The 18841-nt window shown below is 37.6% G+C and overlaps 1 protein-coding gene across 7 annotated transcripts in view; it reads left to right on the forward strand.

The window, feature by feature from the left end:
- SENP6 (SUMO specific peptidase 6) overlaps positions 1–18841 on the forward strand; it is a 132048-nt gene that overhangs the window by 30276 nt on the left and 82931 nt on the right. For 6 of the 7 annotated variants that reach the window (XM_055534832.1, XM_055534826.1, XM_055534827.1 and 3 more), the window contains exons 2-4: positions 3856–3949; positions 5949–6009; positions 17323–17465. In XM_055534832.1, the coding sequence (XP_055390807.1) occupies positions 3856–3949; positions 5949–6009; positions 17323–17465 (298 nt within the window). Of the gene's footprint in view, positions 1–3855; positions 3950–4790; positions 4855–5948; positions 6010–17322; positions 17466–18841 lie in introns of those variants that run through there. The other variant, XM_055534831.1, reaches the window with a different exon arrangement.

Genomic DNA, 18841 nt, shown 5'->3' on the forward strand with positions numbered 1-18841 from the left:
ATAATCATAAGGGATTTGATTTAAGTTATACCTGAAAGGCCTAGTGGTTTTCTTTACTTTCTTCAATTTAAGCCAGAATTTTGCAATAAGGAGTTTACTTTGGACTCTTTTCTTCTAAGGTATTCTTGTCCACAGTAGTAGATACAGTGGTCATCTGAATTAAATGCCTCTTCCCCTCCATTTTAGTTCACTGATACCTAAAATGTTGATGTTCTCTCTTGCTACCTCTGCTTGGCCACGTCCAATTTACCTTGATTCATGGTCCTAAGATTCCAGGTTCCGATGCAGTATTCTTTACATCATCGGACATTATTTTCACCCCGAGGCATATGCACAACTGTGTGTCATTTCCATTTGGCCCATCCTCTGTTCTTTCTGGAGCTATTTCTGTGCTCTCTCCCAGTAGCATATTGAGCACTTTCTGACCTGGGGGGCTTATCTCCAGGTGTCATATCTTTTTTTGCCTTTTCATACTGTTCGTGGGGTTTTCAAGGCAAGAATATTGAAGTGATTTGTCATTCCCTCCTCCAGTGGAAGTCGTTTTTTCAGAACTCTCCATCGTGACCTGTTCATCTTGGGTGGCCCCGCACAGCATGGTTCATAGCTTCATTGAGTTATGCAAGTGCCTTCACCACGACAAGGCTATGATCCATGAAGGGAATGCTATGAATAAAACATCACTTTTGATGTTAACTTTGATGTTCACTTGATGCAGGTAGTGATTATCAGATTTCTTACTGTTAGTCAGCTTTTCCTGTAGTTGACTCATTGGAAGTGAATTACAAGTTCTGTCTCTTAAAGGCAGGGGTTTGTATATGTATTATTTGGAATTCTGTAAGGAAGATGTGTCCCTTCTCCCCATTTATTTATTCAGTTATTTATATAATGAATATTTTATTAGGGGGATTATAATTCAGTACTGTTATCATTTATTTTTGTTAAAATTGTTCCACTTTTGGTGATTGGGAATTTCTTTTAGGTTGCTCTTGAATCCTTTTGAAATTTCCCATCTTTTTTTTTGTTTAATTAATTTATTTTAATTGGAGGCTAATTACTTTACACCATCCTTTTTTTTTTTTTAAACGCCTTCTTGCTTTCTGGCCCTACAGAATACTCCAGACTTACCTTGTATTTTTCCTGCCTCATCCTAGAATCAGTCATTTCTCCAGGAAGCTCTGGCTCCTTGTATTGGAGAATGGTATTCAGAAAATAAAATCTGGTTGTAAGCGTGCTTGTTGCTACTAGGATATCACTTGTAGGTGTCTGTATTTGTTTCTGTATCTATTCATCTGTATTTGTATCAAATAAATATAAGTTCATACTGATACTTCTTACTCTAACCTAGCACCACTAGAATGAACAGTTCATTCTAGCTCTCCTCTCTTGCTAATTTATAACTTCTTTTTCTGAAAGAAAAACCTTGCTCCTATTATCTGCTATTTATTTATGTATATTATACATGTAAAGAGGTTTCAGATTTGCTCATGATGACTTCTTTCCACCTACTTTGTAATATTTTTGGTTGTAAACTCGTATTTTTTGAATTTTTTTGAGACATTGACGTTTAGTTTTTTTAGAGAAGATTTATATTTGATTCTGCTAGTCATTTAGAGGTTTTAGTACTTATGTTTTAGCCTTTACAGTTTTTTACTGTGGGAAAATATACACAACATAAAATTTATTGTTTTAACTATAAATATACAAATGTAAATTGGCATTAAGTACGTTCATGTTATGTAACTATCACCACTATCCATTTCTAGAACTTTCACATCATCCCAGACAAAAGCTCAGTACCCATTAAAAAATAACTCTACATTCTCCTCTCCCTTCAGCCCCTGGAAACCTCTATTCTACTTGCTCTCAGGATTTGCCTATTTTTAGATATATCATATAAATGGAATAATGCAATATTTGTCCTTCTGTGTCTGGCATGAGTAAAATGAAAGTGAAAGTTGCTGTTGTGTCTGACTCTTTGTGACCCCATGGACTTGTAGCTTGCCAGGCTCCTCTGTCCATGGAGTTCTCCAGGCACGAATACTGGAGTGGGTAGCCATTCCCTTCTCCAGGGGATCTTCCCAACCCAGGGATCGAACCTAGGTTTCCTGCATTGCAGGCGTATTCTTTACCAGTTGAGCTACCAGGGAAGCCCCATGAGTTAAAATGGGTAAAGCATTTTACTCCTGTTTTCAAGGTTCATCCATGTTGTAGTATGTTAAGAGTTCGTTTCTTTATAATTAAAAAAATAAGGCAGAAAATAATCCTCTGTATGTGTATTTGTGAACACAGCACATTTTGTTTATCTGTTCATCTGCTGATGGACATTTGGGTTGTTCCCACCTTCTGACTTCTGTGAATAATGCTGCTGTAAACTTTGGTGTACAAGTTTCAGAGTCCATGCTCTCAGTTGTTTCTGGGTATATTTCTAGAAGAAGGATCACTGATCATAGAGTAGTTCTATGTTTAACTTTCTGAAGAACTGCCAAGCATTTTCCACAATGGCTGCACCATTTTCTGTTCCCACAGGTAATGCATAAGAGTTCCAGTTTCTCCACATCCTCACCAACACTTACTGTTTTCCATTAAAAAAAAATAGCCATCCTAACAAATGTGAAATAGTATCTCATTATATTTTTGCTTTGCACTTCCCTAACATCTTTGTGATATTGTGCATCTTTTCCATTTTAATTATGGACTCTTCTGGGCCATGTAGGTGGTGAAAATTCTGGTCCCAAACCTGAGTAACTGTGAGCTCATGTTGAGGTATTCCCTAAACATGAAGTGGAGGTATTCTTTATTTGTCTTTGCATGAATGCATAGTCGCTCAGTTGTGTCCAGTTCTTTATGACCCTTTGGACTGTAGCCCGCCAGGCTTCTCTGTCCATGGGCTTTCCCAGGGAAGAATACTGGAGTGGGTTGCCATTTTCTTCCTCTAGGGGATCTTCCCGACCCAAGGATCAAACACGTGTCGCCTGCATTGCTGGTGGATTCTTCTACCTGCTGAGCCATCAGGGAAGCCCTGTTTGTCTTTAGTTCAATCCCGGAACCTAGAACCAACAGCATGATATCGTAATTATCAGCACCCCCCCACCCCCCACCGCCGTCTCTTTCTTCAGTAAGTTTCTTTTTTTTCCGCACTAGTTCAGCCAGTTGGATTGTTGCCCTTCTGGTCTTCAGTCTGACCTTTCATCTTGCTGGGCCCCCCAGAAGTGATCTTCCTAAGCTCTAGGCCTCAGGTTTTTGTTATGTGGCTCCAAAATAAATGCCACCTTCAGAACTTCATTTATTTCTCAGGTTCCCACTTTCTAGTTGTTTATGGCTTCAGGATATTTCAGGCATGCATTTATATGATTTTAATCTCATAGTTAAGCATGTTTGGTGTTCTGATTTGGAGAGGTTTTTTGAACATTGAGCTCTCCCTGATGCTAACCCAAAAAACCTTGGTTTGTTTCTTTTCTGTTAAAATGCAGAGACAGTTGGCTGAGGTAGTAAAAAGGCTAGTGGTCTGGATTTAGTTCTCATTAATAAGGCAAGCAAATTGTTACTAATTTCTAGAACCAGTGATCAAATATGGAGATACAGGGTTGATTTGTATGTGTTTCATACATATTCATGTGTTCCTGTCCACATTTTTTATTATATTTTACTGAATTTGAGCTTTTTTCTGTAGCACATTCACACATATGGACAAGTGTATAAACAGATTTTAATGTGTTCTTTTTCTCTTAGAGGCAGTAGGCAAAAGGCAAACAAAAGAAAATCTTGACTAAGTAAAGAATTTGGCAAATGCTCAATTTTATTTTATATTGAATAGCTCTATTAATGAATACTTATCTGAGTTTGTTTTTATTTCAGCTTTGGCTAGATCAGAATCTAAAAGAGATGGAGGTTTTAAAAATAATTGGAGCTTTGATCATGGAGAAGAAAGTGAAGGAGATACAGATAAAGAGTAAGAATTCTTTTTACCCACTCAGATATTTTATAAGAATGAAACTTTCATTAGAAAAACAATTTATGTTCCATGGAAATATTTTTAAGAGTATGATATTCTTAAGAAAACATTGACTTACAGTAGCATTAAGGAAAGAAAAAGCAATTGTTTTATTGGTAAATAATTATGTGGTTATATTTCTTCATCTTTTGCAATGTATAAATATGTACATATTATACATGTAATCTTATGATTAAAAGTTGACCATATTGTGGATTTCCTATTAAAGACATTATTTTTTTTTTAATATGGCACTCTGTTCAGGTAGTGATAAGAAAAGCCACCATTTACCAGGAGTGAATGAACGCAGATTACAGTTTCTGAAGTTTGTAAGAAAGTTTAGTGTCTGTCTTTGCAGTTGAAACTCTCCCCAACCCCCCACCCCGTCCCCAACCATGTTCATCATAGATTGCTACCAGAGAAAGCAGAAACCCTATAAATGCTAAACACAGGTGTTGACCCAGACAGAAGTTAAGTGAAGCGTTCATTATACTCTGTTAATGTACTTGGAGTGACTGCTGTAGATGTTTAAATGGCTTTCATACAACCTTTTGCATGTCATGAGATTTGTATTACAATTTTAGCATTGCTATTAGTTTCTTGGTTATTGATCTGGTTTCTGCTGGCCAGAACAAATAGCAAATCAAGAGATACATAAATATATACACTTAAGTTCTACCAAAACTGCAAGTACTTTTTAGAAACTTTATGCAAGAAGTCTTTCAGAGTATATTGGCTAAGTATTGTAGGTACTTCCCTTCTGTCTGGGCAACAGCTCCGTTCATCATTACCACTTTAGGTGCCTTCACCTATGAGATGTTGAATTTGAAGTTAAGTTTTATTTGAAGGAAAGCTTTGAACCAGTAAGTTTCTCACTCAAAATTGCCATTTTTATGGCCTTCTTTCTTTTTATTTCTGATTATTTTTTATTACAGATGTTTGTTACTTAGGTGTTGTTTTGACAAATTGGCATTAAACCTGAAATTGAGTAGACCACCTTTAAATGTTAAGATGTTCAATGTTAAGTTAAAAATTTACAGAAATTGAGTAGACCACCTTTAAATGTTAAGATGTTCAATGTTAAAAATGAACCACTTTTTAAACATTTTTGTAAAATGTTTGTAGGAGAGCATTTAAAAAGTTGTATACAAGCAATATTGAAACAGTTTACATCTTTATTTTAATAGCTAAGATTTTAACTAAAAACAGTTTAGCAGAGTTGTCTTCAGAAGGATTTATTTTTACTTTATTTGATAGAATATTTGTCCTGTATAAAAATGTGTCTTTTACGGTGCTCCCTGTTCTGTATGCTTCATTTATAAATTACAGTTGGTTTATCATTGTGTTCAGATTAACATGAACTGTTAATAGATACATGATTCTGGTCTTTTAGAATCTGAGGTCAATAATTCTCAGTGAAGGTTTGATATTTCTCAGAATGGTAGAGGTGTAACAATTTTATTGGGTTAATACCATTGAAATTACTTTTTTTCCATCAACTAAGATTTTCTTAACAGTATGTTTCTTTACTTCTGTTTTGTTTTTGAGTCCTTTCCCCCTAATTTAAAATCCAAGACAGAAAGGAAAAATGAGTGAAAGTAGATGAAATCTGTAGTTAAGATGAAAACAAAAACTACGTGTTCATTTATGGCAGAGGTCAATAAACAACGGCCAGTGGGCCCAGTCTGGCCCATCATTGGACTTTGTTATGGTTTTATTGGAACACAACCACATATTTAGTCTGTGGCTGCTTTCATACTTTAGTTGCAAAGCAAAGCAGAGTAGTGGCTTCAGAGGCCATATGGCTTGCAAAATTCTAAAATATTTAGTCTCTGGCCCTTTACAGAAAGTTTGCTGATCTCTGTATTAAGTGAACAAGGAGAATAAAACTTCTGAATTTAATGTATGAGTTGTAATTGTCACTGAAGATTTTTTTTCCCCCTTATTTTCTATGTAGTGAGGCAAATCTACCCAGTGTAGATGAAGATGAGGATTCTGAAACCTCAAAAGGAAAAAAGGCAAGTGTTGCTTTTTAATTTTTTTTTTAGGTTATATACTAAAAACTAATACATCAGAAGATTTGTATTTGTGATTGTAAGTCCAAGCCACCCACATTCCCATCCCAGAGGCAAATGGTATTCGTAGCTTCTTGTTTATCTCATCAGAAATATTTTATTTATCACAAAGAAAATCTGTATTCTCATCCCACTTTCTTACTCTTTCTCCACCAGTAGTATATTGTACACACTGTTTGTAATCTTATTTTGTAAAATTAATATATCTTAAGACACCAACCATAAGAGTCCATTAAAATCACCCTCATTCTTTTCAGTCGGAGAAGGCAATGGCACACCACTCAGTACTCTTGCCTGGAAGATCCCATGGATGGAGGAGCCTGGTAGGCTGCAGTCCATGGGGTCGCTAAGAGTTGGACACGACTGAGCGACTTCACTCTCACTTTTCACTTTCATGCATTGGAGAAGGAAATGGCAATCCACTCCAGTGTTCTTGCCTGGAGAATCCCAGGGACGGGGGAGCCTGGTGGGCTGCCGTCTGTGGGGTCGCACAGAGTTGGACACGACTGAAGCGACTTAGCAGCCGCAGCAGCATTCTTTTCAGTAGGTGCATAGTGTTCCAGTGTGTGATATATTGCTGTTATCCAGCACCAACATATGGAAAGATCTATCAGCTTTCTTCCCCCACTTAAAGTAATGTTGCATAAACTAGCCTCTATATGGGTTATTTTGCACATTTATCAGCATATCTGCAGGATAAATTTCTAGAAGTACAGCTGCTATATCAGGACAGGTACATTTCTAATTTTGTTATACCTGATTTAGACTTTAACCAGCAATGTCAGAGCATGCCTGAGTTCCCTCACACTTTAGCAATATTATCATCCTTTTGATCTTTGCAATAAAAAATAGTACCTCACTGTAGTCTTACTTTGTATTTCTTTTGAATGTGGTTTGAATACCTCACTCATAACACGTATAGTCCATTTATTTCCCTTTTGATAATTGTTACTTGATATCTTTTGCCCTTTTTTTCCATTTGGTCTTTGGAATACATTAATTTGTAGAAATTCTTTTCATGTTGAATCTCAGACACATTTTCCCACATTTTTGACATCTCTAAAATCTAACTGGATGCCTCTTGTTGAGTTAAAAATGTTTTGTACATTAGTATAGACAATAATAATGTATCTTATAATGGTTTCTTAGATTTGACAAAATAATGGTATTTTAAAGAAAGGAGCCCACTGCTGTGATACTAATAATAGTTATTAGTAATTTAAACTAGTTTTTTCCTGCTAATTCACTTTTGGTGGTTATTGCCTTGGAGAAAAGATATTTTCTTACACTGTCAAATACAACACTATTTTTCTTTCATAGCTTTTGGGTTGAGTGTCTTGGTTCCTAATGATGTTAATTTAGTAACTTACTTGCTTTATCCTTTTAGACAAATAGTTTCACAGTATCAATACAAATATAGTTACTAATAAAATAATTTAAAGTCTTTTTATTTCCTTGTTGGTGGCATATCTCACTAGGTTTATCTCACTAAAAATGTGTATTTAAATTACTGTGTTTTAAAGACACTTGAAATTATTTTTTCTTGGTTTGTAATTCTACCATTTGGGTGAGAGTTATGCTGATTTATTTATTTAAACTTTTTTTTGTTGCTTTGAGGATATGCTTTTTTAAAAATGTTTTGAATTTAATGTATTTTATAATTATGCAAAAGATGTTTTCATGGTTCCAAAGTCAAATCTGCAAAAGAATTTTATTCAGAAAATTCTAACTTTTGTCCTGATTCCCTCTTTTCCCTTCTCTTTTACCCATGGGTGACCTGCTTTAAATATTATATGGCTTAGCCTTCCGTTGTTTTTTTTTTTTTTTTAACATTAGAATATGCCACCCTTCTTGAAGAAACCCTCAACATTGTTTGGTATCTTGGTTTTTTACTTGGTAGTGTAGTCTGTAAGATCACTCCATAGCCAAGTATTTTGATATCTTTATCATCTGTTTTATTGCTAGATATGGGCTTCCCTCATAGTTCAGTTGGCAATGCAGCAGACCCTGGTTTGATTCCTGGGCCGATGCAGAGAAGATCTTCCCGAGAAGATCTGCTGGAGAAGGGATAGGCTCTATAGTATTGCTACTTATTGCTATGTAGTAGTCCAGTGAATAGAAGTACTATAGATACACAGATATTAGTTTATAAGCAGAGGTTCTTCTCAGTCTAGGTTTTTGATTTGGGAGGTTTGGCTTGGCTGGTAAAGAATCCGTTTGGCTTGGCTGGTAAAGAATCCGCCTGCAATGCGGGAGACCTGGGTTCGATCCCCGAGTTGGGAAGATCCCCTAAAGAAGGGAAAGGCTACCCACTCCAGCATTCTGGCCTGGAGAATTCCATGAGCTTTATAGTCCATGGAGTTGCAAAGAATCAGGCACAACTGAGCCACTTTCACTTTTTTTTTTTCTTGCAGATACCCTGCCCACCCCTTTTTTAAATAAAGTATTTGCCTTGTTACACATTTTTGAGGATGTACATGTTGATATTTTAAAAATAAAACTTACACAACACTGTGTATCCTGTGATCTCTAAAGATAGTTCAGATCTGATATTCATCATCATCTGTTTTAAAAATACATGTACAACAACATTGCAAATCAACTATTTTTCAATTTTAAAAAACTTAAAAAATATGTATGCCATCTCCTCTTTTAACAGTTGGAAAATTCATATTGTGCTTTTTTTCTCTCAGTCTTAGTTGAGGCCCATAGGATCTTTGGTCTTCAGTGCTGAATGCTGGATCTTTAGTTGTGGCGTGTGAACTCTTGGTTGCAGCATGTGGGATCTTGTTCCCTGACCACGGGTTAAACCTGGGCTCCCTGAGTTGTGAGCGTGGAATCTTAGCCACTAGACCACCAGGGAAGTCCCTATATATATATTTTAACTTCACATGATATATTTTTATGCAATTGAAAATATTTTAATTACTCTATCATACTTCATAGATATATGTTTACTGAATAAAAAGATATATACATTTGTTGAAATTTAATATTTAGTGATCTTGCCACTAAAAGTTGTTAAATGTTTTTTTTACTGGATTAAATTATTTATAATTACTAATAAACATGTAATTTATAATTGTTAAACCTATTGAGTAGTTATATTGGAAATATATTTCTTAAAATTGATGGCGTTGCTATTTTCTTTTCTTATTCATTTAGTTTATGTATCCATAAATATTAATTGCTATGCTGTAACTTCCTACAGTAATTTTATGTTTTTTTAGATATGAGTGCTGAGAAATCTTGGTCACATAATAGATGGATATAGTGATAATTGCTATAGCATTTATCACTCAGTTCTTTCCTTTTGATTTAAATGGCAGAAATCACATAGTAGAAGCTTCCTTGGTGGTCCAGTCCTTCCAATGCAGGGATTCCGGTTCAGTCCCCAGTTGGGAAACTAAGACCCCACATGACGTGGGGCAGCTAACTAAGCCTGTGTGATGCAACAGAAAGCTTGTGTCATAACTACTGAGCCTTACTGCTCCAGAGGCTGCCAGTTCCAGGATTCTACTGGAATCCTGTGCACTGCAGTGAAGAACCAGTGCAGCCAAAAAAAAAAAATCACATGGCAATGTAATGTAAGTTTGAAAGCTTAACATAATTTGTAATCCAGTCTTTAGATTTGTTGTCTGTCTGAATTTGGGGGAAATATATTAAAAAGGCTTTATCAGTACTTAATGTGTCGGACATGACTGAGCGACTTCACTTTCACTTTTCACTTTCCTGCGTTGGAGAAGGAAATGGCAACCCACTCCAGTGTTCTTGCCTGGAGAATCCCAGGGATGGGGGAGCCTGGTGGGCTTCCGTCTATGGGGTCTCACAGAGTTGGACACGACTGAAGTGACTTAGCAGCAGCAGCAGTAGTTATACTTGTTACTTCCTTTTGTTTTAACCAGATGATCTCAGAAATAACTGAAAATACTGAAATCTTGCTCATTATTAATTGGCCTTTGCCCATATGGTTTGTAAAATATTTTGTTTTTGTATATTTTCTTAAATTTTGGAACTGCATATTTAGTTCATGTGATCTGTGGGAAATGCTTTCACATCACTTACTTGACAAGGCCATCAGTTAAACCAGACATATTATTGATCTGTAATAAGTAGATTTTTTTTTCAAATATGCATGTTTTTATTTCAAATATACCTGTTAATTTCCCTCCTTATGATGACATTTTACCATGGAATTCTAGTAGAAAAATACAGCCTTGGTTTTGACCTGAATTTTTTACCTGCTTGTAATAAATGTGTGCAAATTTAAATTTTTTTGCGGGGGAGGAGGGCTTTCTTTTCATTGTTCTCACATGATTTTTTTCCTTGGGGCAATGCTTTTCTTGATACTAACTAAAGTAGAGATATAAAGTCATTAAATGAAAGTTTTCATCACTTTTGCTTTTCCATTTTGCATTATATTAAATAGTTATTTTAAGAAAATCCTAAGTTGGTCCAGAATACTGTTTTCAACTATAGGTTCAATTTTAACAGAAATATATATAAAACAGGGAAAGATAGGAAACTCTACTCTAGGGCCAAAAGAGGTTCCGGATACCAGTATTTACAAATGTTCTTTTCATGAGGTTTTTAAACTCTTAATACAGTAAGAATTATGTCTTTTGTAAAGTGGAAGAAGTTTACTGTGAAAGTGAAGATGGGAAAGGAGATATTACATGATGCCTTTTCTATAGATGGGTGTTAAATCAATTTTAAGAAAGTGTTAAAGTGGTTGTTCAGTCAGTAAGTCGTGTCCAAACTTTTTTGCCACCCTATGGACTGGAGCATGCCAGGCTTCCCTGCCCTTCACTATCTCCTGGAGTTTGCTCAAATTCATTGAGTGAGTGACGCCATCTGACCATCTTATCCTCTGTTGCCACCGTTGCCTTCAATCTTACCCAGCATCAGGGTCTTTTTCAGTGAGTCAGCTCTTTGTATTAGGCTGCTGAAGTATTGGAGCTTCAGCTTCAGCATCAATCGTTTCAATGAATATTCAGGACTGATTTCCTTTGGAATTGACTGGTTTGATCTTGCTGTCCAGGGGATTCTCAAAAGTCTTCTGCAGTACCACAGTTAAAAAGCAGCAGTTCTTTGGCGCTCAGCCTTCTTTATGGTCCAGGTCTCACATCTGTATATGACTACTGGAAAAACCATAGCTTTGACTATACAGACCTTTGTTGGCAAAGTGATGTCTCTGTTTTTTAATATGCTGTCTAGGTTTGCATCGCTTTCCTTCCAAGGAGCAAGCATCTTTTAATTTCATAGCTGCAGTTACCGTTTACAGTTATTTTGGAGCCCATGAAAATAAAATCTGTCACTGTTTCCACTTTTTCTCCTTCTATTTTCCATGAAGTGATGGGATTGGATGCCATGATATTTATTTTTTGAATGTTGAGTTTTAAGCTAGCTTTTTCACTCTGCTCTTTCATTAAGAGGCTCTTTAGTTCTCTTTCTGCCATAAGGGTGTTGTCCTCTGCATATCTAGGGTTATTGATATTTCTTCCGGCAATCTTGATTCCAGCTTGTGCTTCATCCAGTCCGGCATTTCGCATGATATGCTCTGCATATAAATTAAATAAGCAAGGTGAAAACATACAGCCTTGTCATACTCCTTTCCAAATTTGGAACCAGTCCATTATTCCATGTCCAGTTCTAACTGTTGCTTCTTGATCTGCATACAGGTTTCTCAGGAGACAGATAAGGTGGTCTGGTACTCCCATCTCTTTGAGAATTTTCCGGTTTGTTTGATCCACAGAGTCAAAGGCTTTAGTGTAGTCAGTGAAGCAGAAGTAGATGTTTTTCTTTCTCTGTGTGCCAATGGATGTTGGCAGTTTAATCTCTGGTTTCTCTGCTGTTGTAAACCCATCTTGTAGAATTTCTCAGTTCATGTACTGCTGAAGCCTTGCTTGAAGGATTTGAGCATTACCTTGCTAGTATGTGAAATGAGCACAATTGTACAGTAGGAGTTGATTTTCTTAAAATGGTCCATATCTGTTGGTCCCTTAGAAAGTCTTTGTGTAAAAGAAAGTCTTTTTAATAGTGTGGGTAGTATATAGGTCCTTATGGGTCATTAGTTTAATGTAGCCCCTTTACTGTATTTGAAAATGAGTGTAGAATTAGGAGAAAGCCTTTATTTTGGTTCAAAGTGTTTTAGTATTCTTCCCCTTCTCTTTCACAGAATAATCTTTTTGCTTTTGGGTTCCTGCAGTTTCATTGTGCCTCTTTATATAAAGGATGCATGTTTTTTATTAATTCTGAAAAAATTTTGGTCATTATCTAGATATTGCCTTTCCTCATTTTTTCTGGAACTAATTTTATTAGGTATTATTAGACCATCTTTCTTTTATGCCCTTTAATGTATATTTTATGTGTAAAAGAAAAAAGATAAAGGGCCAAAAAAAAAATCATTCCTATACCATATTCTATATAGTTTCCTCAGTTGTGTCCTCCAGTTCACTTTTATCTTCAGCTATACCTAATCTGCTGTTTAGTCATTCATTTCTTTTTCTTTTTTTAAAAACAATTTAAATATAATTTGTAGAACTGTTGGTTCTCTTTTAAAATTTTATGTTTTTTATAGTACCTTGTTCTTTCTGTACTGTTTGTTTCCATTTCAATTTTAAGAATTTCAGAACCTTTAACATATATTTTTAATGTCTTTAATCATTTAATAGATTCCTTTATACTGTCTTATTTTCTGATATTCTTAGATGCTAAATTTCCTGAATAGTTTTTTGTTTTTAATTGTCGTTGTGATGTGCGGTAAGCTTGGGAGGAAGACACACATGTTGGTAACTTTTGCACATTTAGCAGTCCCAGTGAAATAATCATGGCGCAAAATAGGTATTGTTAACAGTGTTCTAGATGATGGAGAGCAAAACAGACAAGTTTCTTATTCCGGTGGAGCTTATATTCTGGTAACTGGCTGCTTATTAGTTATTAATGATTAATGTTAAAATACAAGGATTAGCAGACCAAGACTCAAAGGCCAAATCTGGCCCACAGCCTATGGTCTATGAATTAGAGTACGTGTGTGTGTGTTCAGTTGGTCAGTTGCGTCTCACTCTTTGCAACCCTGTTGACTGTAATTTGCCAGACTCTAATGTCCATGGAATTTCCCAGGCCAGAATACTGGAGTGGGTTGCCGTTTCCTCTAGGGGATCTTCCTGAACCAGGGATCAAACCTGGGTCTCCCACATTGCAGACAGATTCTTTACCACTGAGCCATCAGGGAAGCCCATATTAAAGTAGTTAGAATGTCAGGTTTTAGGTCTGCATGTAACTATAGGATGGTTGTGAGAATTCTGAGACTTTGTAATCCACCTAGGGCTTTTCATGTGGACTCTTTGCGACCTGTGAACTGTAGCCTGCTAGCCTCCTCTGTCCATGGGATTCTCCAGGCAAAAACACTGGAGTGGGTTGCCATGCTCTCCTCCAGGGGATCTTACAGACCCAGGAATCAAACCCATGTCTCTTACCATCTCTGCATTGGCAAGTGGGTTCTTTGCCACTACTGCCACGTGGAAACTGAGGGTTAGAGGGGAAGGAAAATTAAAGTTTTGGGGGGGCCTTTAGACTGAATTGGGGCTTTCCTCATAGCTCAGTTGGTGAAGAATCCTCCTGCAATGCAGGAGACCCTGGTTCGATTCCTGGCTTGGGAAGATCCCCTGGAGAAGGGCTCGACTACCCACTCCAGTATTCTGGCCTGGAGAATTCCATGGACTGTATAGTATAGTCTGTGGGGTTGCAGAGTCACACAGGACTGAGCAACTTTCACTTTCACTTTTAGACTGAATAATAGTAGTATTCTAATCCATGAGATGGTCATAAATGGCTCGAACTTTACTTGTTTACAACTTTCTCTCAATAATTTGATGTAGATTACCAAGAATATGAGTAAAATAAAATAAAAATTATTTATTACATAAAGAAAAGTAGATGTGCCATGCATCTGAAATAATTTATATGCTGTATTTTAATTCAACAGATAGCTCTAAATTTTCTGGCAGCTTTAATTCTGTACTGTAGGTTTGTAACTGCATGAGAAGAGACTCTTTTACAAATTTCAGTTCAGTTCAGTTCAGTCACTCAGTCGTGTCCGACTCTTTGCGACCCCATAAATTGCAGCATGCCAGGCCTCGCTGTCCATCACCAACTCCCGGAGTTCACTCAGACTCACGTCCATCGAGTCAGTGATGCCATCCAGCCGTCTCATCCTCTGTTGTCCCCTTCTCCTCCTGTCCCCAATCCCTCCCAGCATCAGTCTTTTCCAATGAGTCAACTCTTCGCATGAGGTGGCCAAAGTACTGGAGTTTCAGCTTTAGCATCATTCCTTCCAAAGAAATCCCAGGGCTGATCTCCTTCAGAATGGACTGGTTGGATCTCCTTGCAGTCCAAGGGACTCTCAAGAGTCTTCTCCAATACCACAGTTCAAAAGCATCAATTCTTCGGCACTCAGCTTTCTTCACAGTCCAACTCTCACATTCATACATGACCACTGGAAAAACCATAGCCTTGACTAGACAGACCTTTGTTGGCAAAATAATGTCTCTGCTTTTGAATATGCTATCTAGGTTGGTCATAACTTTCCTTCCAAGGAGTAAGCGTCTTTTAATTTCATGGCTGCAGTCACCATCTGCAGTGATTTTGGAGCCCCCCAAAATAAAGTCTGACACTGTTTCCACTGTTTCCCCGTCTATTTGCCATGAAGTGATGGGACTGGATGCCATGATCTTCGTCTTCTGAATGTTGAGCTTTAAGCCAACTTTTTCACTCTCCACTTTTACTTTCATCAAGAGGCTTTTTAGTTCCTCTTCACTTTCTGCCATAAGGGTGGTGTCATCTGCATATCTGAGGTTATTGATATTTCTCCCAGCAATCTTGATTCCAGCTTGTGCTTCTTCCAGCCCAGCGTTTCTCATGATGTACTCTGCCTGTGATTCTCCTATGGGGTGACATTCCCCCTGCCCCCACCCCCTGCAAGCTACTTTCTAAGTGTAACAGATAGTAAGGGCCCTTTTCTAAGGCAATTTAACAATGCACTAAATGTTTTTCATGAGTTATCTACAAAACTGAAAGTACTGTTTGTCTTACTGCTGACTGTGTATAGCTTTTGATAGTAACCTATTGGTAGCAGAATTGGGAAATTTAAGAATTTGTCTTATGCAAATCTTGTTTTAATGATGAACTTTGAGTTGTCTATTGCTATGCCTAAATATTTTCTTAAAAAGGAAATTTGAAAATGTGTTAGCACTTAGTCAAGAAATATGGTTGAATTTGCTGAGTTAGGTGCCTGTATATTGAGTAAGATAATTTTTTATCTTAGGATTAGCTTTCTACATTTATTAACATATAAAGAAATTTTTATTCCTTTGATTTTGAGATTTACGATTTTGAGTGTTAACTTGGAATAACATAGTTTGGGTTTGTCTCTTCTGGTTAAGAATTAATATCTATAATTATATTTCCATAATTTATAGTATTTATATTTCTGCAAAATGAAGTGAAGTGAAAGTTGCTTAGTCGTGTCTGACTCTTTGTGACCCCATGGACTGTAGCCTGCCAGGCTCCTCTGTCCATGGGATTCTCCAGGCAACAATACTGGAGAGGGTAGCCATTCCCTTCTCCAGGGGATCTTCCAACCCAGGAATCAAACCCAGGTCTCCTGCATTGCAGGCAGATTCTTTACCATCTGAGCCACTAGGGAAGCCCACATTTCTGCAAGTAACACTATAAAAAATTCCTTACATGCAGTGTAGTATGGGAAAGCATAGGGTTTGTTGTCAGGTCAATACTTTGTTCAAATCCATTTAACCAGTTTAGACAAGTTACTTTGCTGTCTAAGCTCAGTGATCTTTCATAATCTAGGAACAGAGTTCCCATAAAGTTTCAGTGATACATGGTGAAGAGATTTTGTTGGAGAAAGAGAACTGAAGTGGGAAATTTGAGCATATTAATCCTGCCATTCAGTTCAGTAGTGTCAAGTAATTTGCCTGATGTTTTAGGTGTAGCTTCTGAATCCCAGTCTGAAGAACTACTGAAATGTATAAAATATGCAGATGAAGTGAGATATTGAGTATGTAGTAATTATCATAATGCTGTCTATGTGTGCGTGTGCTCAGTTGTGTCTGACTGTTTGAGACCCTGTGAGCTGTAGCTCGGAAGGTTCCTCTGTCCATGGGATTATCCCAGGAAGAATTCTGGAGTGGGTTACCATTTCCCCCTCCAAGGGATCTTCCTGAACCCAGGGATTGAACCCACGTCTCCTCAGTCTCCTGCATTGGCAGGCAGATTATTTACCACTGAGCCACCACCTCGGAAGCCAAATGCCATAAGCAGTCATTTATTTGTTGTAATTATCTGTATATGGAGGGGTGAAATTAAATGGTTAGTCCTAATGGAAATGTCTCAGAATTTTTTTTGGCATGTGCACACTGCTGTATTTATTTATTTTTGGCTGTGCTGGGTCTTCATTGCTGCACAGGGCCTTTCTTTAGTTGCGGTGAGTGAGGCCACTCTTCATTGAGGTGCGCAGGCTTGTCATTGCGGTGACTTCTCTAGTTGCCGAGCACAGGCTCTAGCACACAGATACGGTAGTTGCAGCACATAGGCTTAGTAGTTGCCACTGCTCTAGGGCCTGCAGGCTTCAGCATTTGTGGCTCAGAGGCTCGTTAGCTGTGTAGTCCCCTTTTCAGCACTATCTGTGAAACCTGGGGACTTGTTAGAAATGCACATTCTCTGGCTCATCCCAAATCTACTGAATCAGAATAAACTGTAAGAGTTGGACACAGCAGTTTGTTTTAACAAACCATCCAGGTAATTGGCTAAAGCCATTGTCCTTGTACAGTGATAACTTACTGCTGTATTTGGCTGTCCTGTCCTACAGGTGCATCGAGGCCTGTTACGCAGGGGAAATGTTTTTATTTTGTTCTCAGGAAAGAGCTATCTTAAAATGCTCCACCCTCATCCCTTTTATTTTTCTCATAATTTTCTCAAATATCTTTGGTGATGCTGAAATGAAAAGGAAATAATATGATAAATACCCATGTTCCTACATATTTGTGTTGTGCTTAAGGGGAAAAAAGTACTATAGTTGAAATACTCTTAAGTCTGTGCCACTGCCACCCCTTTCCCCCATTTCCAATAGCTGGTATATTTTTACTACTTTTTTTAACAAATGGATTTTCAAAAATACTTGTTGATAAATTATCTTATTTTGTTGTTTATTGACTCTAACATCTATGGATCTTTTTACAGTTAAATCGTCAATCTGAAATTGTTGCTACTAGTTCTGTTGATCCCTGGAAGACATGTGCAAGACGAAACAAGACCGAAAGTTTAAAACCTTTGAAAGGCAACGCAATTGGACTTAACATGTTGAGCAGCAATAAGAAATTGAGGTATAGGCACTTTACTGTACATCCCTACAGAAAAGATAAACGGTTTGACACCAGAAACTAATTGGCCACGTTTGGTCAATTGGCCCAACCTGTACCTTTTGTTTTTAGAATGGCCCTAATGTGTAAATTCTTTGCTTTGAATTTTGGGAATAGGATGGATTGCAGTGATTTCTTGGTTTGGAATAAAAATATTGAAAGGAAAATTTTGGTACACAAGGATTTCATGAAATGAACTTGCTTTCAAACAGCAAAATCCTGGTCATAAAAGTCATGTCTCCATTGGGAAGTACTTACCAGGATTATCTCAGTGTTGTTGTTGTCAGTCACTAAGTTATGTCCAACACTTTGCTACCCCATGGACTATAGATTGCCACGCTTCCCTGTCCTTCACCATCTCCTGGAGTTTGCTCACACTCATGTCCATTGAGTCAATGATCCCATCCATTCCTCTCATCCTCTGTTGCCCCCTTCTCCTCCTGCCTTCAGTCTTTCCCAGCATCAGGGTCTTTTCCAGTGAGTTGGCTCCTCTCGTCAAGTGGCCAAAGTATTGGAGCTTCAGCATCAGTCCTTCCAGTGAATTTTCAGAGTTGATTTCCTTTAGGATTGACTGGTTTGATCTCCTTGCTGTCCGAGTGACTCTTATTTATACTTCCTTATTTTCCCTTGTATTTGGAAGGATTCCATGTATAAAACAGATAAATTCCATTTTCGTTTTAAAGAATGCAAATATTTTTTCCCAAATAGTTATCTATTAATTTTGCTTGTACAGTCCTTCATTGACCTGAAAGCTTTCATCTTCATATGAACAAATAAACTTTTACCTTCTGATTCATGCTATTTGGATCTTCTAAAAAAAATAACTCCTCACTCTTAAGTCATAAAGATACTTGCTGCTGCTGCTGCTAAGTCGCTTCAGTCCGACTCTGTGTGACTCCATAGGTGACAGCCCATCAGGCTCCACCGCCCCTGGGATTCTTCAGGCAAGAACACTGGAGTGGGTTGCCATTTCCTTCTCCAATGCATGAAAGTGGAAAGTGAAAAGTGAAAGTGAAGTCACTCAGTTGTGTCCAACTCTCAGTGATCCCATGGACTGCAGCCTACCAGGCTCCTCCATCCATGGGATTTTCCAGGCAAGAGTACTGGAGTGGAGTGCTATCGCCTTCTCCGATAAAGATACTTAAGTATACATAAAGATCAGTCAGTCAGTTCAGTCGCTCAGTCATGTCCGACTCTCTGTGACCCCATGGACTACAGCATGCCAGGCCTCCCTGTCCATCTCCAACTCCCGTCTTTACTCAAACTCATGTCCATTGAGTCGGTGATGGCATCCAACCATCTCAACCTCTATCATCCCCTTCTCCTCCCGCCTTCAATCT

This window comes from Bubalus kerabau, chromosome 9 (assembly GCF_029407905.1).
Source record: "Bubalus kerabau isolate K-KA32 ecotype Philippines breed swamp buffalo chromosome 9, PCC_UOA_SB_1v2, whole genome shotgun sequence".
In the NCBI taxonomy this organism is placed as follows: domain Eukaryota; kingdom Metazoa; phylum Chordata; class Mammalia; order Artiodactyla; family Bovidae; genus Bubalus; species Bubalus kerabau.